Source organism: Drosophila subpulchrella, unplaced genomic scaffold (assembly GCF_014743375.2).
Source record: "Drosophila subpulchrella strain 33 F10 #4 breed RU33 unplaced genomic scaffold, RU_Dsub_v1.1 Primary Assembly Seq354, whole genome shotgun sequence".
In the NCBI taxonomy this organism is placed as follows: Eukaryota; Metazoa; Arthropoda; class Insecta; order Diptera; family Drosophilidae; genus Drosophila; species Drosophila subpulchrella.
In genome coordinates, this window is record NW_023665577.1 from 10,132,018 (window position 1) to 10,159,115 (window position 27,098).

The 27,098-nt window shown below is 44.5% G+C and overlaps 9 protein-coding genes across 13 annotated transcripts; 3 read left to right on the forward strand and 6 right to left on the reverse strand.

Moving 5' to 3' along the window:
* Nucleotides 1-69: 69 nt before the first annotated feature.
* Nucleotides 70-2,669, reverse strand: LOC119560370 (pyruvate kinase). Its single transcript, XM_037873776.1, has 2 exons — nucleotides 2,534-2,669; nucleotides 70-2,481 (listed from the first exon to the last, which is right to left on the reverse strand). The coding sequence occupies exon 2, from the start codon at nucleotides 2,308-2,310 to the stop codon at nucleotides 154-156; it is 2,157 nt and encodes a 718-aa protein (XP_037729704.1). The 5' UTR covers nucleotides 2,311-2,481; nucleotides 2,534-2,669; the 3' UTR covers nucleotides 70-153.
* Nucleotides 2,670-2,860: 191 nt separating this feature from the next.
* Nucleotides 2,861-8,542, reverse strand: LOC119559750 (pyruvate kinase). 3 transcript variants are annotated; one of them, XM_037872820.1, is made up of 4 exons: nucleotides 8,388-8,542; nucleotides 3,516-4,905; nucleotides 3,298-3,454; nucleotides 2,861-3,119 (listed from the first exon to the last, which is right to left on the reverse strand). In XM_037872820.1, the coding sequence occupies exons 2-4, from the start codon at nucleotides 4,882-4,884 to the stop codon at nucleotides 3,107-3,109; spliced, it is 1,539 nt and encodes a 512-aa protein (XP_037728748.1). In that variant the 5' UTR covers nucleotides 4,885-4,905; nucleotides 8,388-8,542; the 3' UTR covers nucleotides 2,861-3,106. The 3 variants fall into 3 exon arrangements, with proteins under 3 accessions (XP_037728748.1, XP_037728746.1, XP_037728747.1); XM_037872818.1 differs by lacking the exon at nucleotides 8,388-8,542 and adding an exon at nucleotides 6,284-6,554; XM_037872819.1 differs by lacking the exons at nucleotides 2,861-3,119; nucleotides 8,388-8,542 and adding an exon at nucleotides 6,284-6,554 and having other exon boundaries at nucleotides 3,294-3,454.
* Nucleotides 8,543-8,849: 307 nt separating this feature from the next.
* On the forward strand, nucleotides 8,850-10,050 carry LOC119559753 (probable DNA-directed RNA polymerase III subunit RPC6). Of its 2 annotated transcripts, XM_037872823.1 has the most exons (3): nucleotides 8,850-9,031; nucleotides 9,087-9,490; nucleotides 9,553-10,050. In XM_037872823.1, the coding sequence occupies exons 2-3, from the start codon at nucleotides 9,098-9,100 to the stop codon at nucleotides 10,039-10,041; spliced, it is 882 nt and encodes a 293-aa protein (XP_037728751.1). In that variant the 5' UTR covers nucleotides 8,850-9,031; nucleotides 9,087-9,097; the 3' UTR covers nucleotides 10,042-10,050. The 2 variants fall into 2 exon arrangements, with proteins under 2 accessions (XP_037728751.1, XP_037728752.1); XM_037872824.1 differs by lacking the exon at nucleotides 8,850-9,031 and having other exon boundaries at nucleotides 9,070-9,490.
* A 128-nt stretch (nucleotides 10,051-10,178) lies between these two features.
* Nucleotides 10,179-11,630, forward strand: LOC119559752 (zinc finger protein-like 1 homolog). Its single transcript, XM_037872822.1, has 5 exons — nucleotides 10,179-10,468; nucleotides 10,533-10,644; nucleotides 10,704-10,897; nucleotides 10,957-11,161; nucleotides 11,235-11,630. Exons 1-5 carry the CDS (start codon nucleotides 10,367-10,369, stop codon nucleotides 11,522-11,524), a joined length of 903 nt encoding a protein of 300 aa, XP_037728750.1. The 5' UTR covers nucleotides 10,179-10,366; the 3' UTR covers nucleotides 11,525-11,630.
* Nucleotides 11,615-12,720, reverse strand: LOC119559751. Its single transcript, XM_037872821.1, has 2 exons — nucleotides 12,086-12,720; nucleotides 11,615-12,025 (listed from the first exon to the last, which is right to left on the reverse strand). The coding sequence occupies exons 1-2, from the start codon at nucleotides 12,681-12,683 to the stop codon at nucleotides 11,703-11,705; spliced, it is 921 nt and encodes a 306-aa protein (XP_037728749.1). The 5' UTR covers nucleotides 12,684-12,720; the 3' UTR covers nucleotides 11,615-11,702.
* On the reverse strand, nucleotides 12,654-13,320 carry LOC119559755 (biogenesis of lysosome-related organelles complex 1 subunit 5). Its single transcript, XM_037872825.1, has 3 exons — nucleotides 13,265-13,320; nucleotides 12,928-13,199; nucleotides 12,654-12,859 (listed from the first exon to the last, which is right to left on the reverse strand). Exons 1-3 carry the CDS (start codon nucleotides 13,284-13,286, stop codon nucleotides 12,689-12,691), a joined length of 465 nt encoding a protein of 154 aa, XP_037728753.1. The 5' UTR covers nucleotides 13,287-13,320; the 3' UTR covers nucleotides 12,654-12,688.
* Nucleotides 13,321-13,905: 585 nt separating this feature from the next.
* Nucleotides 13,906-15,530, forward strand: LOC119560186 (bifunctional arginine demethylase and lysyl-hydroxylase PSR). Its single transcript, XM_037873548.1, has one exon. The coding sequence runs from the start codon at nucleotides 13,991-13,993 to the stop codon at nucleotides 15,209-15,211; it is 1,221 nt and encodes a 406-aa protein (XP_037729476.1). The 5' UTR covers nucleotides 13,906-13,990; the 3' UTR covers nucleotides 15,212-15,530.
* Nucleotides 15,531-15,887: 357 nt separating this feature from the next.
* On the reverse strand, nucleotides 15,888-19,777 carry LOC119560187 (GTP-binding protein SAR1b). Of its 2 annotated transcripts, none has more exons than XM_037873549.1 (6): nucleotides 19,689-19,777; nucleotides 18,772-18,909; nucleotides 17,945-18,064; nucleotides 17,812-17,877; nucleotides 16,543-16,778; nucleotides 15,888-16,463 (listed from the first exon to the last, which is right to left on the reverse strand). In XM_037873549.1, exons 2-6 carry the CDS (start codon nucleotides 18,812-18,814, stop codon nucleotides 16,347-16,349), a joined length of 582 nt encoding a protein of 193 aa, XP_037729477.1. In that variant the 5' UTR covers nucleotides 18,815-18,909; nucleotides 19,689-19,777; the 3' UTR covers nucleotides 15,888-16,346. The 2 variants fall into 2 exon arrangements, with proteins under 2 accessions (XP_037729477.1, XP_037729478.1); XM_037873550.1 differs by having other exon boundaries at nucleotides 19,640-19,715.
* A 316-nt stretch (nucleotides 19,778-20,093) lies between these two features.
* Nucleotides 20,094-25,154, reverse strand: LOC119560749 (farnesol dehydrogenase). The gene is made up of 5 exons (XM_037874366.1): nucleotides 24,926-25,154; nucleotides 24,700-24,865; nucleotides 24,517-24,643; nucleotides 20,716-20,851; nucleotides 20,094-20,601 (listed from the first exon to the last, which is right to left on the reverse strand). The coding sequence occupies exons 1-5, from the start codon at nucleotides 25,064-25,066 to the stop codon at nucleotides 20,425-20,427; spliced, it is 747 nt and encodes a 248-aa protein (XP_037730294.1). The 5' UTR covers nucleotides 25,067-25,154; the 3' UTR covers nucleotides 20,094-20,424.
* Between the last annotated feature and the right edge of the window lie 1,944 nt (nucleotides 25,155-27,098).

Genomic DNA, 27,098 nt, shown 5'->3' on the forward strand with positions numbered 1-27,098 from the left:
ATTTCCGATTGAGTTTTGGCGAGGGAAATATGAAATTTTCGGTTAAGTCATTATTTAATCTAGTAAATATTTTAAATAATTGTTATTTGTTTTATTATATTTACAGAATTTTATTGCTCGGTGTAGTTTTAATGAGAATATTAGATTTTGAACCTATTTTTTGCCCTTGCTGGATTTGTCAGGATCCGTGAGAGATTCCTTCAGCTTTTTGCACACGGATTTCAAAACCTTTTCCTCCGCCATTTTCTTGCAAAGCTCAGCCTCTCTTTTCTGCTTTCTCTTGGCCGCAACCTGTTTCCATTTCTTCTCCATTTCCGCCAATTTTTTTTCATGCTCCTGCTTTTTGCATTTTTCAGCCTGTTTTTTCTTTTCTTTTTGCTCGCATATTTTCTTACAGTTTATAAGTTCCGCTTCCCTTTTCTCGTCCTTGGCCTTCTCAGCAGCTTCTAATTTGACCATTTCCGCCTCAATCATCTTGCGCTTTTCCTCTTCTTTCTTCTTGTAATTCTCAGCCTCCTCTTTGTTTTTCTTGCAGATTTGGTCAAATTCTTCCCCGCTTTTTTTCTCGTCTGCTAGCTTGCATTTCTCAGCTTCCTGTTTCCTTTTCTGTTCTTGAGCTAATTTGCAACACTTTTCAGATTCTTCTTTTCGTTTTCGCTCTATCTCCATCTGAATGCATTTCGCAATCTCATCGTCTTTCTTGGGACATTCTTTTTTCGGGCACACGGATGGCTTTTCTTCGGATTTCTTACATTTTTCGGCCAGTTGCTTCTTCTTGCACTCCTCCGCCTCGCGCATTTTCCGGCATTCTTCCGCCAGCTTCTGCTTTTTACAGGCCTCCTTTTCAGCCCTCTCATTGCAGCGCTGTTCCAAGGCCAATTTTCGGCATCGCTCCTCCTGATCCCGCTCCTCTTTGGTCTGCTGACGGATGGTGAAGAGACGGAAAGTGATCTTCTCCGCAGACATGGCATTAACCAACACTACCGATCCCTTTTGGCCCGGCTCAAGAATGTCCATCTTGCCCATCAGCTTTAGGCCCGACTGCATGATGCGTCGAAAGTTCAGGCTCCCAATGACCATCTCCTCGACAAGCAGTGGGTAAATGCCCCGAAAGAGCAGGGATTGGGCCGCCTCGGACTGGCATCCTGTGAGCATAACTATGGGACACGGCGGCCTCATGTGACTGACCATCTGGGCCACCATGGCGCACGGACTGGCCACCACGATTGCCCTGGCCTGACCCACCGTGGCCGCCTCCGCGATGGCTGTGGTCACCGCCGAAATGTGGTCGGCGGCACTCGTCCGAATTTCCCTCTTAAGGCTGTTTTGCAGGTTCTCGTACCATAAGACCGCCTCGACCTTGGCACAGATCCTGGCCATGGTCAGGACGCACTCCACCGGATACTTGCCCTTGGCGGTCTCACCCGATAACATAACAGCATCACATCCATCGAAGATCGCATTGGCCACATCCGAGGCTTCGGCACGTGTGGGTCGTGGCTTCGCCGTCATCGACTCCATCATCTGGGTGGCGCAGATCACGGGCTTGCCGACCTTGTTGCACTTGGCCACGATGCATTTCTGGGCCAGCGGAACATCCTCTGTGGGAATTTCAATGCCCATATCACCTCGGGCCACCATTATGCCATCGGATTCTCGGATAATTTCATCTATGTTAATAAGGCCTTGATGGTTTTCGATCTTGGAGATGACCTTAATGTTATCACCCGCCGGTCCAAGGGCCTGACGAATTTCTTTCAGGGCCTTTCCGTCGCGAATGAATGACGCGAAGATCATGTCCACCTTCTGCTCCGCCCCGAACTTGAGATCCTGCTTATCCTTCTCGGTTACTCCGGGCAGATCCACCGCAATGCCTGGCAAATTGATTCCCTTGTGAGAGCCCAGCTTACCACCGTTCTCCACTTGGCAGACAACCTCATCCCCTTTGGATTCCTTAACCAAAAGGGCGATCAGTCCGTCGTCCACAAAGATCCGGTTTCCGGGTTTCACAAGCTCTGGTAATCGCTGATAGTCCACGTAGATGGTCTCCTTGGTGGACTTATCTGCCAGTTCCTTCTTGGTGCTTAAAGTGACCTTGTCCCCGGGCTTCAGCTCGACCTCGGCGGTGTCACTGCCACCGGCCAGCTTGCCCGTCCGAATCTCTGGACCCTTGGTATCCAGAGCAATGGCCACCGTCCTGGGCAGACCCGTTTGCTCCACGTACATGGCAATGGCCTTTCGAGCCGCCTGAATCGTCTGGCAGTGGTACTCATGGGTGCCGTGAGAGAAGTTCATACGCACCACCCGCATCCCCGCCCGGATGAGCTCCAGGAGCACTTCCGGACAGTTGGATGAGGGCCCAATGGTGCATATGATGCCGCTGAGGGGAACACTCAGTGCAGGTGCCTGGTACTGCAGCCGCGACTGGTAATCCAACTGGGAGGCAAAGGGTCCGCGGTCTAGCCGGAACTTCAGCGGTTCCTAGCGGGGATTGGTTAGTAGATGCCCTAAGACCCAGCCGCCACCCACTTACCTTCTTCTTTTTGCAATTGCTCGCATAGCAGCGATATCTTAGGCTCGATAGGGAACATACAGGCGGTCTTGCCCTCAGGCAAGCAATTCCTGCGTACGGATGAATTTTGAAAAATTTTTGAGAAACCGAAACCAAAAGAATCTAAAATGTTCTGTCAAAGCGTAAAAAGTCATACATTTCTAATAACTGAACGATTAAACTTCAAACTTATGACTCAAGATGAGTAAGTTCTTAACTTCCAACACAGTTCTTTAAATAATATGTATATAAGATTATCTGAATATCCTTGTAAATAAAATTCCACTTAAGTTTCCATACATACATAAATACAGTGATGACTTTATTATACTTTTCGAAGAAATCTGTATTATTCAACAATGGTATATTATATTTGTGTGTCTGTTTGAGGCCCGGGCAGGCCTTCGGCGCTTTTGACAGCGGGTCTAGCAGCCTCCTGCAGTTTCCAATATTCCGAATATTGTGTAATTAATAAATTAACTTGGTTATTAACAGTAATCAACGCGACGCCCGCGGCAGCTGCGACGCATCCAGGTACTTCCTGAGCGATACAATTTATTCGACGGTGCTGGGTAGAAAAAAACAATATACTGGATTAGTATGAGGTTTCTTACAAATCTTACACAAAAGTAAAACCATTAAGCTGTATAATAATGTCAATAATTCTTTGATCCTTAGCCCCTCAAAATTTATAAGCCATAATCCCAAGACCACCTTCTTAGGTTCATAGTAAAATAGAAACTTACACAATGCGGATGGTGTTGGTGAAGCCGGAGCCCTGCTTCCAGCCGGTAACCACAACGACGGAATCGCCGGTCTTGATGAAGCCGTTCTTCTTGCCCACCTGCAGGCCGAACTGGACGCGCACATCGACATCCTTCAGCCAGTCATTAAGAGCGGGTTCTGTGAGCACAAGATGGTTGGAATAGAATGTTTGCATCTGAATGAATGATGGGAAACTCACCCTTGTAGATCAGTGGCACCAGGCCACGGTAGAGATGGGCCTGACGGGCGGTCTGGGGGAAACGGGTGACCGCGATGATGGGGCAGCGTGGGCGGTACTTGCTCACCTGGAAGGCCGACTTGCCGCTGGTGGTGATCACCACGATGGCGGCGGCCTTGGCCTTGGTGGCGGCCTCAACGGCAGCGATGGCAGTTGCGTGGGCAGCATCGATGGTGGCGGTGCCACGAACCAGGTCGTTGAAGAGGTTCTGGTGCCAGAGGGCGGCCTCAGCCTCCTTGCAGGTCTTGGCCATGGTCAGGACGCACTCCAGCGGGTACTCGCCCTTGGCGGTCTCACCCGACAACATGACGCAATCGGCGCCATCGAGCACGGCGTTGGCCACATCGGAGATCTCAGCGCGAGTGGGACGTGGCTTCTTCACCATGGACTCCAACATTTGGGTGGCGCAGATCACTGGCTTGCCGGCCTTGTTGCAACGGGCGATCATGGCCTTCTGGGCAAGGAACACCTTCTCGGCGGGGATCTCAATACCCAAATCTCCACGAGCCACCATGATACCGTCACCGGCCTCGATAATCTCGTCCAGGTTGTGCATACCCTGCTGGTTCTCGATCTTGGAAATGATCTTGATGTTCTTGCCCTTCTCGCCAAGAACCTTGCGGATTTCGGTCAGAGCAGCGGCGTTACGGATGAACGAAGCAAAGATCATGTCCACCTCCTGCTCCACGCCGAACAGCAGATCGCTCTTATCCTTCTCAGAGACGGCGGGCAGATCGACGGGTACGCCGGGCAGGTTCACACCCTTGCGGGATCCCAGGGAGCCACCGTTCTCCACCTCGCAGGTGATGGTGTCCTTGGACACCTCACGCACAATCAGGGAGATCAGACCGTCATCGACGAACACTCGGTTGCCGGGCTTCACCACGTTGACAATGTTCTCGTAGTCCACGTACACCACCTCCAGGGAGCCCTTCTCCAGGAACTCCTTGTTGGTGGACAGCTTGATTTTCTCGCCCTTCTTCAGCTCGATTTCGGCGGTGCCGCTGCCTCCGATCAGACCAGTACGGATCTCGGGTCCCTTGGTGTCCAGGGCAATGGCCACGGGGTGCTCGTAGCCCAGCTTCGCCGAGTAGTTCTTCACGGCCTGACGCACATTGGCCACGGTGGCGGCGTGGTACTCGTGCGATCCATGAGAGAAGTTCATGCGAGCGATGTTCATGCCGGTGGCCATCATCTTCTCCAGCATCTCCACGCTGCTGGAGGCCGGACCGATGGTGCACACGATTCCAGACAGACGGACATGGGGCACTGGCGAGTCAAACTGCAGACGGCACATGTGCTCTAGTTGGGTATCAGCTCCTGCGGCCATGTTTTGCGGTACTTCGTTGGGCTGGAAGAATGGAAAAGGGATACCATATTTATACGCGAACTGGACACCTTATATGTTTGCTTCAAGATCGTGTTATAGAGCAAATGGTTTACACATTTTTGGAAATTTAATGTGGAAATTGTCCAGACTTAGTCAATTTTAACCTAAATACCTTATACAATTGTTTATTTACTATTTATAGTTTGATGAACCGGTTACAAATTGGCACTTAAGCATTTCTTACTGATCCGATTTCAATTGGTAAAAACTTTTGAAAGTTTATTTAATTAAGACAATGTCGTCTGCCTTTGTCTTTAGATATCGGCACAAGTGACTAAGTGACTATTTACACAAGTTATCAACAGTCCTTTCATAGCAACTAAAACTTTTCTATTTCACAATTTAGGTTCTGCCAAATTAACGAGTTCTATGAAATCGAAATCAACCCCCATGAGGAATATTAAACCGAAATTCTGAAGCACAACTGGAACCCCTGCATAAACGAACCGAAAACATGGAAGGCTCGTGATTACCCTTAGTTATTTTTACGAACAGACGTCGATACCGTTTTTATCGACCAAATTTAGTTTTACTACCAGCTTATAAATAGAAGCGACTAAGCCTCACAGCTACAAAAGACTTTCCCAAATGCTGGCCCTATCAATCGATTTTTTCTAAACGCTACCTAAAATAGTTCGTATTTGACAAACAATATAATCAATGTCATATAAATTAATATAAATTCGAAATAATATGATAACGCTTGGCCTTGATATTTCATAATGATTTTGTTAGATTGCGTGTAAATAAGCCCCTGATAAAATCATAGATACAACAAAATTTTATTTATGTAAATTTAACTTATTACACATTACAGTTTAACTATCGCAACTCGAAATCCCTTAGTCGAAGTCTAATAAGTCGATCATTTAGATATGGAAGTTCGACTGTATCAATATAACAATAGGTAATTTTTAAGCAGACTGATATGATATGATATGATATTCTTTCACTGTCTATGGTATATTTTTCCTATAACCGGAATCTGTCGTTGCAGAATTTACTGATGTAAACAAAGTGTGGGTACTTGAAGTGCTTGAGTGGGTGGATGTGGGTGGACCACAAGAGAGGGCCGGAGAAAGGCAGAGCAGGAGAGAGAGAGTGACAGAGAGAAAGCAGCATGCGGAAGAAAAGTGTGCAGCGACGTCGTCGTCGGCATCGCTGCGCCGCCGAAGGTCAGTTCTGCCGACCGCGACCGACAGAATTTTCGCTGTTGCAGTTGCATAATTTCTTATTTTCCCCCAATGACTCTGATATCGGGCAAACCCGCCTGCCAACTGATTATGTATATCTTTATGGACCAGATCAGGTAAGTTACAGACCCGTGACATTGGCGTACCTTCAGCTGCGGGGCCTCATCGTAGATGGTTACGTTCACCATTTTGTTGCCTACCAAGCGGGCAGTACCGAACCAACGGGAATCGCTCTTGTAATCGAGATCGGTCTTGGGATATAGACGCCTATACCTTCCAGCTGCACTCGCAACACCACGCACAACACTCACAAAGCCGCGGCTAGCCGAGTTAAATATTTTGACAATTTGTCTTCCAAGTTTAAGCCGAAAATCCGGATATATCAGAAATCGGACGCGGCGAGGACGAGGCAAAAAGTTCGACTGCCGCAAAGATTTTTTTGGCAAGCGGAAAATTTCCCGAGCCGCAGCAAAAGCGCTCAGAATGTCGGTAGCCCGAAAAGAAGAGAGCAGAAAGGCAGAAACCCCGAGAGCCACGAGAGAGTTTGGGGCCCAAAGAGGCGGGAGACGGACGCAACAGGCCACCCCTAAAGAGCCAACTTTCGCGAGAAGCGTTATAATGCGAACAGGAAGGGTATGTCCAAGGGTATAAGCGACCAAGGAATCCTAGGTACTCAGTTGATTTAAGCCTACTTTGGCAATAGCTTTAAAAAGCAAATTCCAATCTAAGTGAATTCTGAGTATTAGGTCAATGGTTTCTTTGTTAAAATTTATTTTTAAAATTTTGTTTGCCAAATTTGCTAAAATTGTATCTGGGAAAGGAAAACATATGTAAATGGTAAAAAAAAAATCAACAATTAAAAAAAACTAAGGAATTCTAACATTTTTAATCATCCGAGAAATTATAATATTGCTCAAAAAATAGAGATAACAAATTTGGTGAAACATTTCGATAAAATCAGGATACCCCATAATCCCAACATACCCTAACTCCTTTAGTACATTCCTTTCTAACATTTTTAATAATCCGAGAAATTATAATATTGCTCATAAAACAGAGAAAAATGTTGGTGAAACATTTCGATAAAATCAGGATACCCCATAATCCCAACATACCCTAACTCCTTTTGAAAAGGGGATGCAAAAGTTTATCCAAAGAGCGCGAAGCTTCGGAGTTAACTGGCGCAAAGCTCCGTTGCTAGGCCAGCCGGCAATCGCAAAAGAGGGTTCAACGAATCGTGAAGTATTTATTAATTTTTAATATATGTACATACATATGTGCAGCCGTGTGACCACGTGATGTCGACATGTGTGTGCGAGGGTAAACAAAAAACCGATCATCAGCTGTGAGACGTCTCTTATCAGCTGTCAAAAAACGAAAAACGTGACAGAGCCCACTGTCCCATTTCCACCTCCATTTCCACTGTGCGCTGACCTTGACAAGTAAATCTCCTCCACGAACAACAGCTCCATCTCGCTCGCACTGCCATTATGCAAGTGCGTGAGCATTTCAATAGCTTTTCTTTTATCTGTCTCTCTTTTTCGCCTCTCGTAAGTAACATGCGCAAAAAGCGTGCCGCAAAAGCTTACGCAGCTTTCATCGCCGGGAAAACGCACGAGAGAAAAGTTCTGAAAGTGAAAGTGCTTTTCCAGAGCTCACCGTTAAGTGAATATGTAATATGTATTATGTATGTAGGGAATTTAACCTTGAACTTGTACTGGAAAGGACGTTAGCATCGTTACTTTTTTTAAGCTCGGCCCTACAACAACAAATGCTTATCACCGAGACACCGAAAAAGCAACAACAAAAATTTAGACAACCCGGCACAGACGAAATTTATGCGAAATTACTCATCAAATGCCGTCGTCACAGCGCAATTAAACAATTGCGATAGTGGAAGTTTACAGCAGTTCGAGATTATTATTGCTGCATTGTTCCCGATGGCGTGTTTTATAGGGTGTGATTGCGATGGTATGGGTTTTTCAACTTGGAGCGCGCTCCGTATGGAATGACTTCTATTTCACCTTTACACATTCCGCTAACGAGACACTGTTGAGATTGTATGGGTGTGCGAATTCAATTCGCCGGTGGTTGTATGAGTGGGTTTCTGAGGCGGCAAACTCAATTCTACATAATGTGGAGAAATTGCTTGCATCATCAACAACAACAAAAGTCTTCACCGCTGATTTCACAGCGCTTAAATGGGATGATGGTTCGATTGAGGTCACCCCAAGATGATCTGATAATTACCTGGTTTTTGAAGAATAAAGGTGAACTCGCGGAGAGATGTATTTGCTCTTCCTGTTTTGGAATTAGTTAATTCAATTTAAATGCACAGGCAGCGAACACTCCAATCAGAAACAGTGCGTCCGGCAAGCGATCTGTTCGGCGATTGAAAACAGTCGACTCGGCTTTCGCTGATGAGCGCGTGAGCACTTTCAAATTTCCGTTTGTGGTATTTTAAATACTTTTCGGTATATTTTCAATCATGAGCAGGAAATATCAGGGGTATACCTTTATATTCTTATCAGAGAGACGGTCTTACTAGTCAACTGTAAACTAGTCAAAAAATGCTTACATATTGTTTAATTAAGACCGGCTTACAATCAAATATTGTCGCAGAATTCATATTAAATATTATTAATATTTCCTTAAACGATATAAGCCAACGATTTATGCTACATCTTTGAATAAAAATTAAATAATAAATGTTATTTGTAGAAGTTTTAGTTGTTACTTCGATGTGAGTTCTAGGCTCTTTCGAGTTAATATATGAATTTGATTTCTTGAAGTTTAAATAGTTTTTATTTTTGATTGATATTTTTAATCGGCGCGGTCACACTGCACTGCTTGCCATTCTCCCGGAACCGTTTGTTTTGATTCTGTTATTTACGGTAAGCGTGTTGCTCTCTTTAAAAATTTTTAGTTTTAAATAAAAAACTACACCAGAAATCGGGAGCATGGCTGCGGAGGTTTCCCAACTTTTGCTGGCTGTGGTTCAGGGCATTCCGGCCGGCGCCACCAACGATGACCTGACCAAGGCGCTGCCCGATGTCCCAGCGGCCACGCGGGTGGAGGCCCTGAATATACTGCTCCAGCAGGGCGGGATCGAGATCCTGAAGAAGGGCGAGAAGCTGGTGTACCGCGCCAAGGACCCAGAGAAGAAGAGCGCCCTGCCCAAGGACGCGGACAACGAGGAGAAGGTGGTCTACGGCATCGTGGAGGAGGGCGGCAACAAGGGCATCTGGATAAGGGACATACGCATGAAGTCCAACCTGAACATGATACAGCTCAACAAGATCCTCAAGAATCTGGAGACTAAGAAGCTCATCAAGGCGGTGAAGTCGGTGAATGTAGGTTATGCGATGTGACATCCGCTATACCCAATATCTAATACCAAATAATTCACTTACAGGCCAGCAAGAAGAAGGTTTACATGCTTTACAACCTGGAGCCGGATCTTTCCATCACGGGAGGCGCTTGGTACCAGGATCAGGACTTTGAGGTGGAATTCGTGGATGTGCTGAACCAGCAGTGTCTGCGCTTCCTGCAAATGAAACGCGACAATGCGGAGAAGAAGCGCGAGGGTCCTCTGGCCTTCAAGCAAATGTCCTGCTGCACGGTCAACGAGGTCCAGAAGTTCATCTCGGACCTGGGCATCAGCAAGGTCAAACTGGCGGAGGCCGATCTGGAGACCATCCTCAAAACTGTGGTGTACGACGGCAATGCGGAACGTGTGCGTCAACAGGATGGATCCCACGTGTACCGGGCGGTCAACTCCCCACTGCCACCCACGGGATTGGTGCAAATGCCCTGCGGCATTTGTCCCGTCATCAAAAACTGCTCCAACTGTGGCGATGTAACAGCTATAACCTGTGAATATATGCGAGATTGGTTGGACTGAGTAGTTATCTGAAAAGTTGTTTCTGATTTCTTTGAAGTTTAACATATATTCTGGACTTTTTTCGTCAATATTTAGAAAATTTAAACCGAAACGGTCTTTTCAAATCCACAAACACCCAATTATCGTAAGTTTTCATTCACCTGTACGATATTCACTGCCGCATTCGTCAGCTGGTTGCCATTCGCCCGAAACACAGGAACATATACGTGGCTGTCGGATCTGTGAATGCCAACTCGAAAAATCCTACCAAAAGCAGCGAAAAGAAGCAAAACTTAATTAAATTGGGAATTACTATGCGATAGCTTTCCGAATCAACTCTGTAAATATGGGTCTGTGCAAGTGTCCCAAGCGACTGGTGACCAACCAATTTTGTTTTGAGCATCGTGTTAATGTGTGTGAACATTGCATGGTGCAGTCACACCCGAAGGTAGAAATCTCTAATCCTAGCTTAACTATATCTCTAGACTACATTGCTTTGTACACCCTTTCAGTGCATTGTGCAGTCGTATTTGCAGTGGCTGCGGGACAGCGACTACATCTCCAACTGCACCCTGTGCGGCACCACACTGGAGCAGGGCGATTGTGTGCGCCTCGTCTGCTACCGTAAGGATCTCCCACCCACCTCCAGCTAATCCAGACACTAAACACTAGCCCAATTCCAGATGTTTTTCACTGGGATTGCCTGAACGCCCGCCAAGCCGCCTTGCCTGCCAACACAGCGCCGCGGGGTCACCAGTGCCCTGCCTGCAACGTGGAGATCTTCCCCAACTCCAACTTGGTCTCCCCGGTGGCTGATGCCCTGAAGAATTTCCTGGCGCAGGTCAACTGGGGCCGAAATGGCCTGGGTCTGGCCCTGGTAGGCTTACAAGGATTTCACTCTTTTTTCTTTTGACTTCATCGCGAAATCTCTTACAGCTTTCCGAGGATCAGAGCAGCAGCCTCAAGGTCATCAAGCCAGCCAAGGTGTCCAGCCAAGCGGCCGTCAGCAACATGACCAAAGTGCACCACATCCATTCCGGGGGCGAGCGGGAGCGAACGAAGCCCAATGGCCACGACGCCGTCAGTCCACATTCCGTGCTCCTTATGGATGCATTTAATCCTCCCAGCACGGGCGACTATGGTGCGGTACCTTTAAGTGCTCTTTTATTAGAGTACCTTCCTTTCATTTTTTATAACTCCTGATCCCCCAACAGCAAGCAGCCGAAGACCGTTGCTGCCACGTCAGTCGCCCATTGGAGGAACGGATCGCGACGACAACAAGTACCAGCGCCGCACTCCTGCGGAACTTTTCTCTCGCTGGACACGCCGTTTCTATGCGCCCTCCTCCCGGCCGCCGTGGCGTCGCACCTGGTTCCTGGTGACCGCCGGCATCTTTGCCTTTGTCTTGTTCGTCTACCTGATGGCCTGGCTGGGACGTGGTCGATCCGACGTCGAGGACGAGGGCTGGAACAACCCCAATCCACAGCCGAACCACTACGAATAGGCTTTGCTGGGGCTCATAATCGAAACAAGCATACGTAGCATATAATCGATATCCAAATCCCTGATCCCGAAAGAATAAAACTTTTACAGCTATTTATATAACCTAACATTGCAACGCGAAATAATACAAGGATGTGTGTATGTGTGTACTAAAAGAACGATTTGAAGTCCTTAATTATCTAGTCAGCATGGGGTTTCAGTGTCTGGACCTGGCTTCCCTCGGCGGGCGGTTGGGCGACCACCTTGCGCTTCACCGGCGTCGATGGCTGCGGTTTGCGTTTCGGTGCATCCAGAACCTCATCGTATTCGTGCAGCTTCTTGGCCAGGAAGTACATCTCGGCCAGAGCAATGATGAGCGCCACAATCACGCCGAGCAGAATGCGAAAGCCGAAGGGCAGCGGGCCAACCATTAAGTTGACTCCAAAGAAACCGAAAGTAAAGCCAGCGGCCACGGAAAAGATGAACTGCACCACGGCAATGATCTGCTTGTTGAGGCTCTTGACTAGAAGATAGAAAAACCCTTTAGTAAGTTATTAACTGGTTAAAGCAAGACAGCACTTACTCTGATAGGAAATTGTATCCTCTGGGTAATGCTTAAGGCCGGCGTCCACGTTCTTGGTCATCTTCAGGTAATCCCGATTGTGCTGTTCCGCGCGAAGACGCTGACAGCGGGCTTCCAACTCGGGATTGCGCGGCTTCATTTCGTTTTCGGGCAGAATGAGTTCGCAGGACTCGATCAGCTGATGGAGAAAGACCTGGCAATGGTCCCGACTGCGCAGCTCAACCAGCGTCGAAGAGAGCCAATGCAGGTCACTCAAATACAGAACATTCTTTGCCTGCTCTGTTGTTTCTTCACTTGCTTTATCATCCTTCTCCTCTGAGGAATCCCGCTTATCATTGACGGGCTTTTTAGGTGTGTTGTCTATATTTTCAGTAATTTTCTTCAGCAGAGCCTGGTCGATCTTTGGACGTTTGGTGACCACCTCGTTGTCCTTGATAATCTTCGTACTGAGGGGCAGTATGAGGCCCATTTGCTTCATAACCTTGGCCACATTTTCGGTCACCTGCTGGAAGTGCTCCTTCTGGGCGTCCAGGAAGTCCAGCAGCTTTTTCGATGGCACCAGGCGCACCCGAGCGTCCACGATCGTCGACTTCAGCATGATGTCTACTTGGCAATGTTCAGTTTCAGTTGCAGATCCGAGTAGAGCTCGGCGATTTCCTCCTCCTTCTCCTCGAACGAGTTCTCGATGCGGCGATAACCGTGCTCCAAATTGGTCAGGAACTCCGCCCGGCGTTGCTCACGTGCCTGTCGCGCCTCTTGCAATTGGGTGCTGGCCTGGAAACCGGGAAGAAGGGCAATTAATCAATGATAAAGGGCTGAGATTACGGCGGTGGCCCACTAACAGTTCGCTCCACTTTCGCCTTCGCTAGCAGTGCGTTGACCCCGTCCAGCAGTTGGTTGACCTGCGTGTCCAGTTGGGTGAGATTCTGCGTTCCGGATGCAATGCACCGGTCGGAGAGATCGTACTTTAGAGATCCCACAGTCTCGGTGACCTGGAAAAGTTTCTCCACTTCGCTGTCGTTGCGGCGCACCTCGAAATTCTCCAGAAAGGTTTCGATTTCGCCGTTTACAAATACGCGGTGGTCTAAAATGCGATGCGGCACCTTGGAGAGCTCTGGGAAAAATGGAAAAATGCCGGTTATCAATGATTTTCCTTCTTATTTTCTTGAAAAACTACACCTTGTCCGACTTGGCTTATCATTATTTTTCTCTGCCCACCAGCTGTCACATGAGAAATCCCATCAAAACCAGGGCTGCACTGACACCCGAATTTTTAACGGGAATCTGTGGATTTTTGTTTTCTTACTTTGTATAAGCTTTTAACTTACTTAACTAGATAATATCACTGTTGGGTAGGGTCCAAAAATAATAATTATTTGTAATTTTTATTTTTTTTAAATCTTTTGTTATATTTAATTTGTAATACAAAAAGTAAGGCTCATTATTCTTGTCCACAAAAGATGTACAAATTATCCTAATTGTATTAAAATGTGGTGCACTTTAAAAAATCAAAAAATGATAGGTAAATTGATCGTATAGCGAATATTATCTTTAACTTTAACATTAATATTTAAAAAAACCAAAAGTATTACTCTGGTCACGCTGAAGATTGGCAGCCCTGGCACTAAATGATAATATATGTTCCATCACGAGTTTTCAAAACAAATTGATCACGAAATGTGTGATACTGTAATAACCCATGCCCACTTCTATCCCCAAATGTCCCGTTACCGGAAAGGCATGGAAAAAGCAATGCAGAAGCCCTACTTCGACGACCAGCTGAGTGACCAGGTGTGGCCCCAACTCGCGGTAGCAGCGTATTCGGGCTTGCGTCGCCTGGTCACACTGCCCTCACGTTGTAATTTCATTTCCAGGAGCCGTTGAAAATTGGCCAATTTTACCAAGATGAGCGAGGAATTCAAGCTGCCTAAGCGTTCCCGCAAGCGCACCCGCGAGGTGAAGCGCAAGGCTCGTCCAGAGCTGGACGGGGAGAACGCCTGGTCGGCCATGCGGTACTGCGAGAAGTTCGAGCCCTTCTGGGACTTCACGGATAACCTAGAGCGGATTGTGGAGTCGGAGGTGCCGGAGGCGGAGTTCATCGAGCGCTTCGAACGGCCCTACAAGCCGGTGGTCATCCGGGGATGCACCGAGGGCTGGCTGGCGCTGGAGAAGTGGACACTGGCACGCCTGTCCAAGAAGTACCGCAACCAGAAGTTCAAGTGCGGCGAGGACAACGAGGGCTACAGCGTCAAGATGAAGATGAAGTACTATGTGGAGTACATGCAGGGCACGCGCGACGACAGCCCGCTGTACATCTTCGACAGCAGCTTCGGCGAACATCACCGGCGGCGCAAACTGCTGGATGACTATGTGGTGCCCCGGTACTTCCGCGACGACCTCTTCCAATACTGCGGCGAGAATCGCCGACCGCCGTACCGCTGGTTTGTCATGGGACCGGCTCGCTCCGGCACCGGCATCCACATCGATCCGCTGGGCACCAGTGCCTGGAACACGCTCATCCGCGGCCACAAGCGCTGGTGCCTGTTCCCCACCCAAACGCCCAAGGAGCTGCTGAAGGTTACCAGCGCCATGGGCGGCAAGCAGCGCGACGAGGCCATCACTTGGTTCAGTACTATATATCCGCGCACCCAGCTACCCAGTTGGCCGGAGCAGTATCGCCCCATCGAGGTGCTCCAGGGAGAGGGCGAGACTGTATTCGTGCCCGGCGGTTGGTGGCACGTGGTGCTCAACCTGGACGACACCATTGCCATTACCCAGAACTTCAGTTCGCAGACGAACTTCCCCTGCGTCTGGCACAAGACTGTTCGCGGACGCCCCAAGTTGTCCCGAAAGTGGCTGCGCGTGCTGCGAGAGCAGCGGCCGGAGCTGGCCCAGATCGCCGATAGTATTAACCTGAACGAGAGCACCGGCTTCGCCTCGGACAGCTCTAGCAACTCGAGCTCCTCCTCCTCGAGCAGTTCCTCTTCGTCGTCGGAGAGCGAGGATGGCGGCGACTCCAACACTGACAGTGGCCAGGAAAGTCTCACGGCCAAAAAGAAGAAGAAGCGACGCATGGCGGGCGGAGGATCCGGATCCGGTTCCATGGGCGGATCCTCGCGTTCCTGATGCAGGGAGCGGGCCAAGCGCAAAGGCTTGCTCATGCGCCTCTTTCAACGGCAGCTGATGCTGCTGCGACGGCTGCCCCGCTGCCATCGTAGCTAGCATTAAGGTCACCATCATCATCCGCAGTCTGGCCGTTCCAGAGTTTTGTAATATTTTTCTACCAAGACAAGCATGTTGCGGCTCTTTGATTCCGTGCTCGCCCCCATCGAAAGCCTGCTCCCTGATTTCAATAGATGCTCCAACGTGACTCATTAGCATAAACCTTAACTGCAAAAATAAATAAATTCAATATATTTGTATATCGCCAATGTGTTTCAATCAAGCTAAAGCCATCTCAACTTTTTAAGGATATCCTTGGAGTTAAAAAATAACATGTTCCTCAAAAATTATAGCCCAATCCAAAACGCAATCTACAATATTATTTTACAAAATTTCTTTTCTCCGTTTTATTTAGAATTATTTTTGCAAACAAAATGCGATTTTTATAATTGTTTTCCCTTTCGTATTGTATAAAAAGAAACAAAGTACATCGATGACATGCAACTTAAAAATTTTAGCTAAAATATAATATACCATTATAAGATGGGTAAACGGGCGATGGAAGGTCTTGGGGTGTATATAATATTTTTCAGCCAAACTAAACTATAAAGGAAATCAGTGGTGACATTTACAATTCATATTTTTAAATAAAAGGTAGATAGCTCAATTTTATTTATGGAACAGCGTCGTTGCAAGCACATGCTCTTAAATAAATCACCTTCAATTTGCTATAATTTGTTATTCATAATTATTATTAAAAGTTTCCCTTGCGCACTCTTTTCATTCTTCAGCTCCTTGTTATTGTATCCCGATGGTCTAGATAGAAAAGTTGTTTGCACTTTGATGTTGTGTTGTGTTTTATCTTGTACATTGATTTGTTTTGTGGTTTTTATTATTATGAAATAGTTGTAATTGTTTTGTATAAATTAGAAATTGCGCACGCAGCTTCGTTTTGCTTAAGGTCTGACGGTTTGGGTTGGGCTGGGTTCATTTCCTCTCGGTTCTCTTTCTGTAGTCGAAATTGTTTAAATTTTGTAGCCAAGTTTTCGGTTTGAGTGTTGTTGAAATATATGGTGTTGTGGTGGTTGTTAATGCTGACTTAATCGATATACTGCGCTAACCAACGGAAACCCTCGCCGTAGCCCTGTCGCTTCAGCACGGAACACATGAACAATTCCAACGGGCGGCCAGGCAACTCGGCGCGTGCAACTTTGCCCTGCAAATCAAACGAAAACGAAGATGAATTATGTATTATTGGAAAAATGGCTAATAAAACGGAAGAGGGCGTTGTTTACCTTGCCGGTTGTTAGCTGATACAGTCCAAACACGTTTCTCAGCTCATCCTCGCTGGCCGCGCCGGGCTTATCGATTTTGTTGCCCAATATGAGCACGGGGCAGTTGGACAGCGCCTCATCCGTGAGCAGCGAATCCAGCTCGTTTTTGCTCTCCTGGAAGCGACCGCGATCCCAGGCGTCTATTAAGAAAACGATGGCATCCACAGCTGGGAAATAGTCTTTCCAGACGCGTCGCGCTGAAAATGAAAGAACATATATTTAAAATTTTGCAATAAACAGAATTAAGACAATTGGAAATTATTTAAAGACTATTGTTAGAGCCTAGTTACATTTTTTTCGAATTAATAAAGGGTAACAAAAAATATAATTCAGATTCATGAGCGTACTTTACTAGTCGATGCCTCTCAACCCACAATCTATAATTTATATAATATAACTGGTACACACAAAACGCATATCATTGTTATCAGGAACTACGTTGTGATATCTTTCGCTGTTGAGACAGCGTTTCTCGAACCTTTCTCTACGTTAGTCTGATCACGGTTACCCAGTTCCGAACTGAAAGCGATCGTCACGATGACAAGTTGCACTTATAATAAAGCTTCTTTATCAATAATAATTGCCCCCTTAAAAGCCATTTCATAATATTTCACCAAATTAAATAACATGCCTATTTATACACATATACTAAGTTCTCGTCTGTGAGAAATCATGAGTTCTCCGTCTACAAACATGTTTTTGTTCTCGCTCAGCTTGCGTTTCGTTTTTGTTTGTGTTTGTTATCTATATAAAATGTTTGCCTTCATACTTATTTAATTCATAAATATTTCGCCTATAGATGAACAGTGGGTATAGAGATACTGTTTTTGAACCCTTTATATGGAGAAGATTCTAACCAAACATAACTATACTTGTCAATAAGATCATAGGAAAGACTTCCTGAAATATGTCTATATGTCTATCAATCTGAATATTTCCCACTTTAATCTAAAATCTAGTTCTATGACCACTGTAGCGGCATTGCTTGGATAGGCGTTTGAGTGTGTGACGCCGATTGAACGCAACAAATGCATAGAGAGTAGACCCACTGGTTGTATGGGTGACCCGCTGTGCTATATTTCATGCTGATTGTCGTGGATCGGGGTCTTTATGCATGTGTCGCCCTGCGATATTCGCATGCTGATCTATATTTAGTCGTGGTCACGTTCGGAAAATAGCTAATATTTGGATGCTCATTCCCCGTGGCTCCGGTGAAGATTAGGCTCTTACCCTGAGTGTGGCCACCCAAGTCGAATGTAGTGAAGCGCATGTTGCCGATGGAGAGCTCCTCGGATGCTGCAGGGGATAATTAAAATTAATTATTAAAAATGCAGTTCGAAATATTCTCTTGAAGAGAACTCACTTGGATGCAGTGTGGGCACATGCTGCGCCAGCTTATCATCTTTGAGCATATGCAATAGTGTGGTTTTGCCAGCATTATCCAGACCCAGGAACAATAATTTGCCAGACTTTTTCCACAGACCTGGAACGATGAAATTGTTAAGTACTTATTTTATTTAATCGTCACCGAGTAATATACGCAGCTATACCAACAACAGTGACGGATCACTTGTGTTTGCGTAGCCACATGCAAACACACATTTGAGGTCGAAATAATAACTCTTAGAAAGCGAGAACCAATAATTAGGTTTTGCCGCCAAATTACCAAATGTACTTAACTAAAGTATTAATATTTAAGGATTATAATTACTTCTATTTGCATTGGAGACTATAATTTGGTCTAAACAACATTAAGTTTCAAATATTAATCGATGAAAAATATTCGAAATAAAAGCGAATATTACTGATTAAAACCATAGATACAATACTATGTCTATATATCATAGACTAAGTGTCTATAAAACCAGATAGATATGTTGATTAATCAGTAAATTCCCTTTATTCTCCATACATCATATGCTAATTTCTAGTCACAAAGAAGCCTAATAAAAAGTGATACTTAGTCGTATAATAGCTCGCAAAAACCCTCTCCCAACCCTTTCCTGATAATAACAATCTTACATGATGATTTCGAGATAATCGCCTATTTTAGAGCTATCACTGTGACCTCCGCTGTACATCAGTCGAATTTTGGTTTCTTTTGTCTGCTTGCTTTGTTGGCACTTGCTCAAGAAACGCTGCCCCAAGGCGCAATGTCAGAGATTCGGGGACCTCGCAGGCGACTCTTACCCAGGTATCCTAGCACTCCGGTGAACCAGTCCCAGATGAACATCCTGATGTTTTTTGTGGCTATCGGTTGCGGGTAAGTGGCTCCAAAAGCAGCGTGTGTGTGTTTTGTGGGGGGAAGAGAGCTGCTGGGCTAGACGGCTACATATATACGAGATCGAAGAGATATATAGATAATGGGGATTAGTGCGCAATTAGACTCAAGTTCAATGTCCAGCTGCAACCACAACAACAACTGCAGCAGCAGCAGCAACAGCAACAAAAACAACAACAGCTTAGTGTAGCTTATAGGAAATCAATTCTACGGCGGCTTAACTTCCGGAACCTTGACACACATACACATGCACACTGGACCGCCGTGGACCTTGCGAATATAGCTTCCTTTTAGCGGTACATTTTTCGGCCTTTTATTCAGTTAATTAGGTTAAAACCTGTTCTTTGTCAACTGGGCAGCACTTTCTTTTTCTTTCTCTTCACCTCTCCCTCTCTCGCTCTCTCACTGTGTCTCTGTCTGCTGCGTGAGTGTGTGTGTGTGCGGGCGAGAGTGTGTGCGTGTTCTGGCCTGTCTATGTGGAACTACGTGGTAACACGCATATTATACTTTATAATATCATTTCGCCTTTGGAGCACAGGCACATTTCGTAATCACACTTTGGATCGCAAGTTCACCCCGTTTTCAGCCGCGCCCTCGACCTGGAAAAGCGCCGAAAGACATCCGATTCCGGATCGGATTTAACTCGGAATTTGCACTACGTGGACGCATTTCGGGATTTTCGAACCCTCTGCCTGTGCGGGTGTCTCGGTTTTTGGCGGCCACGTTTGCAATTGCTGCTGCCGCCGCGCGTTTTGATCGCGTTTCGCTGCTGGTTACCGTGCAGGTGCTGTGTGTATCAATTATCAACCCAATTCGCTTTTTCTACCTCACGTTTTTATTGGAGTCAGCTCAGTTTTTTTAATCATAAGCCCAGTGTGACCAACAAGCGAGAGGTGCAAAAAATCGATGTGTGCTATCGGTTGGCTAGAAATTTCAGGTAATCGATATTTGGTGGGTGACTTCGCTAATAACGGAGGGTGCATTCGCTAAGCATAGGTGTAGGAATTGGCTATGTACTGCTCTGTTTGGCTGGGTCTGGCAGCACTGGTTAGCGATTGCTTCTAGGTGGCATCTCTATTTTAATTCAAATTATACAATTTTTTTCAATCTTTATAATAATTTTAATAGAGTAAAATTATATAGAAGCTTATTAAAAACGTCAATCAAGTTTATAAGCTATGGAAATGCTGTTGAAAATTAACATTGTTTATTTATTACAAATATTTTCACATTTTTATTTTTATTTATATTTTTAAAATGTATGAATGTGATATTATTCCAATATGATATGGTGTAATTATCACTATATAACAAAAAAAAAACATGTTATTGTATGCAGCTAAAACCAACTTTACACTACTTTTCCAAAACATTTTCATTGATCATGAGCATTAATTTTCTTAGATTTATGTTAGGACCCATAAAACTAAGAAAATTAGTGCCATTTAAGCACTTTCATCAGATTCTTTATACTTTTAAGTATTTTGAACAGAAGATAATTTAACCGAAGATACAATATTTCTCAAGGTAACACATAGTTTTCTTAGCATCCAATCGGGCGTTCAATTGACCTTCCGCATCTGCTGCAGGATGATGTCCTCCACCTGGACGCCATCGGGAGTGTCCAGGGCATACAGCACGGCCTTGGCCACATCCTTCGCCTGCAGTTTGGGCAGCTCGGCCACCGCCTGCGAGTAAACACTGAGGAAGTCCGTGTCCACCATGCCAGGACAGATGCTCTGCGGGAATCGGGAATAAAGGATGGGGTTACCAATCGCCAGACGCGTCATGTTTGCCGCATTTCCACCAATAATGGAGGATGAGTCGCCGTGTATGCACTGCATTTAACTTACCGTTAATTTAATATTTAATTTGAGAAAATGTATTTCCTGGCGCACCGTTTGGCAGAGGGCCGTAATTGCATGCTTCGTGGCCGGATAAACGCTGAATAAGGGCACCGGCACTTCCGGAATCCGATGGCCCAGCACGCTGTTGTCAAATGTCCATGTGTCCGCAGGAGGAGCATTGAAAAAAGAAGACAGAGGGGGTCAAAAACGGCTGGTGAGTGGGTAAATAAAGTCAACACAACGGATTCCGAGCACTTAAAACAGCAACAAAAAACAAGTCGCCGTCGAACACTTACGTAAAATGACGGTCAGCAGCTGACGGGCACTACAGGATTTCCACCCACCACTTCCCCGAAAAACCCACTTTGCATGCCCCAAAGAATGTGTGCGGATGTCCCATGCCTGTTTTCAGTATTCAGTTTTCTGCATTCTGCGTCCAGCATTTCACCTGCCTGCATATGTCGCTGTGAATTTTGTGCAAACATTGCGTAAACTTCTTTTAATTTAACCCCCACACTCAGAAAATGGAACTTAGTGGCGAAATAAACACGCTTCAGTTTGAAGTTCAGAAATACTTTTTAGAAAGAAAAATGTTTTAATATTAGTTTTAATTATTTTATTTTTCTGATTACTATGGTTTTTAGAACCCCACTTTTCAAAAAATGGTTTGCAGGTAATGTAATTTTTATCAATTTTTCAGTAGCAGTAAAGATCACTATCAATACAATGTTGTTTATAACTATTAGCCAATCGAAAGGTGGATATTTTTTCAAGTGTAGTTTTAAGAGTAGGGGGCGGTACTTAAGGGGGGGGGGCAATGGGCGTGGCTTGGATCCTCGGGCATTTAATGCAAACAGTTGCCCGCGACGCTGAATATGCTGGCCGGCCGGCATACCCTTGCATTTTTTAATTAATTAAGTCTTAATATTATTGCACAGACATTAAGCGAAATGCATATTGACGACGGTCCCCCATGCCCCACCTGCCACGCCCCCTGGCACACAGGCTCACGCCCTCCGCAACGTCACACGCTCATTAGCAACGCCTCAGCAACCTTTTCAGAACGGGATTGTCTTTGCCTCGCAACGCCGCCAAATAAATACATTTTCTCATTAATTAACGTTTGCGAAGTTCGAAGTCGCATTTACCCCGCCCTTTCCCGCATTTCCGGCCTTACCACTTTTCCCACCGGCCCGCAATTCTCAATTGTATTCGATGGCGGACAATACGCTTGTGTCCGCTACTCATTATGCCGGAAAAATGCGTATGAAAATTCCGGAAAATGCGTATTTACGGTGTGTCTTTAATGCACTACCATGTTGCACTTTCCGACTGCGTGGCGAAAAGTAGTCAGGATGTGGAGGTAAGTAGCTCAAGGGCTGGTGAGAAATCCCTAGAATTTCTTCAATAAGTTCGAGTTTTCCTTCAAGAATCAATAATTATCGACTATTATAGTTGCATTTCTGTTTTTTTATACCATTCTTCACAAAGAATAGAGGTTTTCTTAAGTTTCCCTTTTTCCTTTACCTTCCACAGTAAAAGTCATAAATTTCTAAAAGAAGGGTAATAAAGTCTATTAAACCATTAAGAATTTTTGGAAAGCATAATGCGTCAAATTAATTTCGATGCCTGCTTTAAAAATCGATAATTGCATTAAGGATTTCATTCTATTTTAATTCCTCACATAGAATAGAGGTTTTCTTATTTGTTCCATTATAAGTTGATTAAATTCAATTTACTCAGTAAATGAAAACAATTTTTTTAATGTATTATTCGTATTTTAATTTTATTAAATCATTTATAATTTTCGATAAAATAATAAGTCAAATACTTTTAACAGCTTTCAGTTAGGATATGTCCTTATCAAATGTCCATCAAAGCGATCGAATCTTCTTCTGTGTTTCATACCACTTTTCAGCAAAATTCGCTCGAATAAATTGCCATCTTTGCATAAACTAAAAGGCAATCAATAAATAAGTTTCACGTTGGCTATGTTGAATTTGCCTTAACATTTCCGCCTGCTGACTGATGTACCCATGGAAAAACAGACATTCATGCATGGAGGGCCAACCGCCCACAGTGCGTATACGCAATTATTCAATTTTGCCTTTTGCTCATGGGCAAAATGCAATGGCTATGGCATTGGCAATGGCAATGGCAATAATTGGTATCTGATTGGGTGGTGGGTGGGTGTGCGTATGCGAATGCGTATGCACTCAAGTAAATTTCATTAAAATTAAATCAATGCAATTTGAAGTTAAAGCCATAGCGCAAATCAAACATGCGGCTTAATGCGCAACATTTTTGATTTTAAATGCGGTACGCATTGGATTCCATGAAATAATAAAAATCACATCGACGACTGCCAATGGAGGAATGCAAAATGCAAATGCAATACGCATTCGGCTTAATGCAATATACTTAATTATGTTGAATAATTGAGTTGTTGTTGTTGCTGTTGGAGTTGTTTGGGACAAACACATTGGCCATGCAAAGCTTTTAATGCACCACCCGCACCGCAAAAACACGGTGCGTGCCCCTTCTGCTTTCAGCATTTTCAGCATTTAAATATCAATAAATGTTTGTGCTGTTGTGCTGTTTGTTTGCCGCATGGCTTTTAATTTAATTTAAATAACGCGCCAACCACTTCGAACCCTTCTCCTTTGTGCGAAATCCCCGCCCATGCAAAATGCATTGAGCTGACCAACTCCGAACTCGGCTATTGACTGACCGGCTGCATTGTTTGCACTTTCATTAAGCCACCCAACCCCCCACTGATCGTCTGAACCTCCCCCCCTGCTAAGCCCCGCCCATGCAACACCCTGTAGGACATAATTTGGTAAATATTTTGCCACTCAAGGCAGCAGCTTTTGGTCAGTTGTTTGCCCAGCACAAGCAAAACTATAAAGCAAATATGTACGAAAATGATTTACCTCCGACTCTATCACTGTATGCACACTGCCTTTGCACACCCCCCCCTGCACTAATTTCGATTTAAGCCCAATTTTCCCATTTCAGCTGGGCAAACAACGCTCCCGAAATAATAACAATTACCCCCGACGACTACGAGCAGTTCTCTGTGTTTGCAGTTGTGCTAATTTTGTAGCTCTATCTAATTGTCTCGAGTCAATAGACAATCCTTTCAAGTATAGCTTTCAATTGATGGCTCTCTCCTTGCAGCTAGCTGCCAACACTTTCTACCGGACAGGCTTCATTTGGGGATAACCAAATCGAGCTCTCAAAGTGTTGAAATCGGAAAGGAACTATTAAGTTTCATAAAGCGTTAAGAAGCAAAGTATTTAATATTAGGTTGTTTAATCAATTTTCGTTTTATAAACTATTTTGAGAGGACAATTTAAATGTGCCTACTTAAATTACAAAACACCTGATGGAGCTTTAGGGCTTAAAGGTCTTACAAGTTCAAATTCTTTTTGACAAAAAGGTAAATGTCCCTAAATAAAATATAGGTATTCAAAGTTCTAGACTCCTGTTGCAGACAAGAAATTTAAATGTGTTTTTGATTTTAAAGCTTCTACAAATTTCTTGTTTTAACAATATAAATATTTCTGCCACTAAGTATTACAATAAACAAAAAAACATATTTTACAAAAGAGCAGTTTAAATTCCAAGGATCATAAAGTATTTAAATCAATTTGTTCTAATAAAATGCAATGCGATTCTTTTGACTATTTAAACTGCAGTCATTATTATTACAATTTATTTGTGGATATTTTTCAGCGACATTCCAAGTCAGTATCCCTTACCCAAGGAAGAGATTATTTTGCCTGGAGGGACACCCACACTCACCTGTTCATGACCACAATGTGACCGCGAACCCTGACCGCAGCCATGTGCTTGAGGGCCTCTCGCAGGCAGCTGGCGGTGGCCACGACATTCGTATCGAATAGTTCCTTTATGTCCTTGGTTGGAGACTCTGAACCCAAGAATATTATCTCAAAAATTAAAATGTTGTATCCTCAATGTATTTACCACTCAGGAAGTTCGCCTTAAGGATGCCAGCATTGCAGACGAGCACATGAATGGCCTGAAATTTTTCGCGAATCCAGTTAAAGGCACTGGTCAACTGCTCTTCATCGTTGAGGTCGCACTGACGGGCAAAGATCTTGCCCTGGCCCGTGATTTTATCTTTGAGAGCCTGTGAAATGTTAAATTAAATTTATAAGGATAAGGAATATGTATTAAAAAAAAGTATTACTTCAATTAACTCCGCTCGACGAGCTAGTCCTATGACCACCATTCCCGCATTGGCCAATTCTAGAACTGTGCTGGCTCCGATTCCCACAGAGGCGCCAGTAACCACTGCCACCTTGTTCCGCCAATAGAAATTATTTTCCATGATTAGAGATGAGTTAAATCTATTAAGACAAGATATAGTTCAAGCGGAGATAACCGGACGGCTTCGAGTGCCAGTGACAACTGCTGATGGATGATGATGATGAGGGCGATCGTTGCTCCATCTATCGCAGCTGCAAATGCAGCACAGTGGGTCTAGTTTACAAAAAAGTGAGTCAAAATTGGAAAGATTGATTTAATATATTACATAAGTTATCCAATGAAAGTTCAAAACAGTACATTTGTAATTTCCTCAGAACAACCAACAAGAAACAATTTTTATAAATGAAGTATATTTTATTTAAAGAGAAATGATTGTTTTTGAGTCGATTTTTTTTTCATTATAGGAAAAGTCGCCTTGTACTTAAAACTTTTAAAATTGAAACAATGTCATTATAATAAATGTCTCGGTTCAAAAAAAATATTGTACATGGTACAGGTAATCCTTAGATTTAAATATATATAATTGAAATTCTAGTGAAATCGAACCTCTGAGCCTTAATATCAAAGCTTCCATATTTTTGGTGAGCATAAAACTTAAGAAAACAATTTCTTCTAATGCCTTTAAACTAAATATTCTATTTATATCGCCGGCGTCTTTACCCATTTAGCTTGGATCATGGGGCAAGCGTCGCTCCGGGAGAAATCGGATTTAATTGATTGCAATTTACTGGCTGTCGTTCCAATCGTATTTGCATTGTGCGGCTGTAGTTTGTAGTTTGCATTTGCCTAGTTGCACTTTGTGCCCCATACCCAGCTTTTCCCTTTCCCTTTCCTATTCATGGAGCATTGCACTCGGTTGCATTTCATTTCTAGTTTAAGCTATTCTCCTTTTTTAACATTTTCTTTTGTCAGCTCGGGTTTTTCCTGGTGGTTTTTGCGGATACTTGATACCAAATGAAAAATCTCATTTCGCTCTGCGGCTTTGGTTTGCTGTCACTAATCTCTCGGGCTGACACTTGGGGATTATTTTCATATTTCTATTCACAAAATGCAGACCACGTGGACTGGGTGCAAAAAGGCTTGGCAACAGTGGAAAACCCCCATTATTCCAGCACTCGATGGTTTCTATACTCTTGAGATTTGTTTGTATTGTGATTTGTTTATTATGCGTGGGATTTCCACAGCGAGGTGTGATTGTTTGTTTACGAATTTATGAAATTCGGCTAGAGTAGTTTTTTAAAGTAATTAATTTCGAAGTTGATTTGTACACTTCCAGCAGTTAAAATATGAAATTGTGGATTTTAAATTATATTCAAATGGAAAAAAATGCCATTTAAACCTGTAATATTCATACGCATTTCTTATTCCGCTCTCGCTTATCAAATATTGGCCACCTTTCCATTCAGCCATCAATCCCCAATGCGGCAAACACAAAAATATGATTTATCGATAATCTGGCATAACATATTCCATTATATTTTGATAGTTTCATCGGCAGGCCATGAATATTCGCCGAGGCATTTGTATTCGCTTTCCAGTCGAACGGGCTGCTCCGAGCCTTATCGTATTTTTGTAATTACCAAACAACAGCCTGGTCAAATGATAGGATGGCAGGGGGAAATGCCACTTGGCTGGCTTCTTGGCCATGGCTCAGTGAGTCTGCTGGCAAATCAAAAATCAACTTTATCTCGGCCGGTGGAAAGTATTTGCATGTCAGTCTCAACTGGAGATGGACCAAAAAATGCACTTAGACTGGATTTTTGGTAGGGACAGTACGTTGCAGTTGACAGCCATAAAATGCAGGTGCAGGAGAAGGAGCAGGAGTCCTTTGTGGCTCAATGGCTGCAATCGGCCAGAAGTCAGGCAATTGTTTCGATTGGCCGGCCATAAATTCCCTTGCATTTATGTGGTACAGTTGTGCTGGCTGTTAACTAACAGCCGGCCGAGCCATGCAAATCAATTGCCATGCAGCTGGGGAAAAAGCCGGGCAAGGCGACAGAATTTATGGGCCATAAACCGAAAGTGGCCGGAACGAGAAGCTGCAGTCTTGACTGTGGGGTCATCAAAGTGGCTGGCATTCTGAGCTGCACACA

Coding starts and splice junctions, on each gene's coding strand:
- LOC119559753 (XM_037872823.1), top strand. CDS start 9,098: ATGGCTGCGGAGGTTTCCCAACTTTTGCTGGCTGTGGTTCAGGGCATT. Junction 9,491..9,552: donor AGGCGGTGAAGTCGGTGAAT/GTAGGTTATGCG, acceptor ATTCACTTACAG/GCCAGCAAGAAGAAGGTTTA.
- LOC119560186 (XM_037873548.1), top strand. CDS start 13,991: ATGAGCGAGGAATTCAAGCTGCCTAAGCGTTCCCGCAAGCGCACCCGC.
- LOC119560187 (XM_037873549.1), bottom strand. CDS start 18,814: ATGTTCATCTGGGACTGGTTCACCGGAGTGCTAGGATACCTGG. Junction 17,878..17,944: donor TGTGCCCACACTGCATCCAA/GTGAGTTCTCTT, acceptor TATCCCCTGCAG/CATCCGAGGAGCTCTCCATC. Junction 16,779..17,811: donor CTTGGGTGGCCACACTCAGG/GTAAGAGCCTAA, acceptor TTTCATTTTCAG/CGCGACGCGTCTGGAAAGAC.
- LOC119559750 (XM_037872818.1), bottom strand. CDS start 6,325: ATGGTGAACGTAACCATCTACGATGAGGCCCCGCAGCTGAAG. Junction 4,906..6,283: donor ATGAGGCCCCGCAGCTGAAG/GTACGCCAATGT, acceptor CCATTCTTCCAG/CCCAACGAAGTACCGCAAAA. Junction 3,455..3,515: donor GGTGCCACTGATCTACAAGG/GTGAGTTTCCCA, acceptor TTGTGCTCACAG/AACCCGCTCTTAATGACTGG.
- LOC119559755 (XM_037872825.1), bottom strand. CDS start 13,286: ATGATAAGCCAAGTCGGACAAG. Junction 13,200..13,264: donor GATAAGCCAAGTCGGACAAG/GTGTAGTTTTTC, acceptor CATTTTTCCCAG/AGCTCTCCAAGGTGCCGCAT. Junction 12,860..12,927: donor AGGCGAAAGTGGAGCGAACT/GTTAGTGGGCCA, acceptor CCCGGTTTCCAG/GCCAGCACCCAATTGCAAGA.
- LOC119559751 (XM_037872821.1), bottom strand. CDS start 12,683: ATGCTGAAGTCGACGATCGTGGACGCTCGGGTGCGCCTGGTGCCATCG. Junction 12,026..12,085: donor GGATACAATTTCCTATCAGA/GTAAGTGCTGTC, acceptor TCTATCTTCTAG/TCAAGAGCCTCAACAAGCAG.
- LOC119559752 (XM_037872822.1), top strand. CDS start 10,367: ATGGGTCTGTGCAAGTGTCCCAAGCGACTGGTGACCAACCAATTTTGT. Junction 10,469..10,532: donor TGGTGCAGTCACACCCGAAG/GTAGAAATCTCT, acceptor ACACCCTTTCAG/TGCATTGTGCAGTCGTATTT. Junction 10,898..10,956: donor ATGGCCTGGGTCTGGCCCTG/GTAGGCTTACAA, acceptor AATCTCTTACAG/CTTTCCGAGGATCAGAGCAG.
- LOC119560749 (XM_037874366.1), bottom strand. CDS start 25,066: ATGGAAAATAATTTCTATTGGCGGAACAAGGTGGCAGTGGTTACTGGC. Junction 24,866..24,925: donor GTCGAGCGGAGTTAATTGAA/GTAATACTTTTT, acceptor AACATTTCACAG/GCTCTCAAAGATAAAATCAC. Junction 24,644..24,699: donor TAAGGCGAACTTCCTGAGTG/GTAAATACATTG, acceptor TCTTGGGTTCAG/AGTCTCCAACCAAGGACATA.
- LOC119560370 (XM_037873776.1), bottom strand. CDS start 2,310: ATGCGGGTGGTGCGTATGAACTTCTCTCACGGCACCCATGAGTACCAC.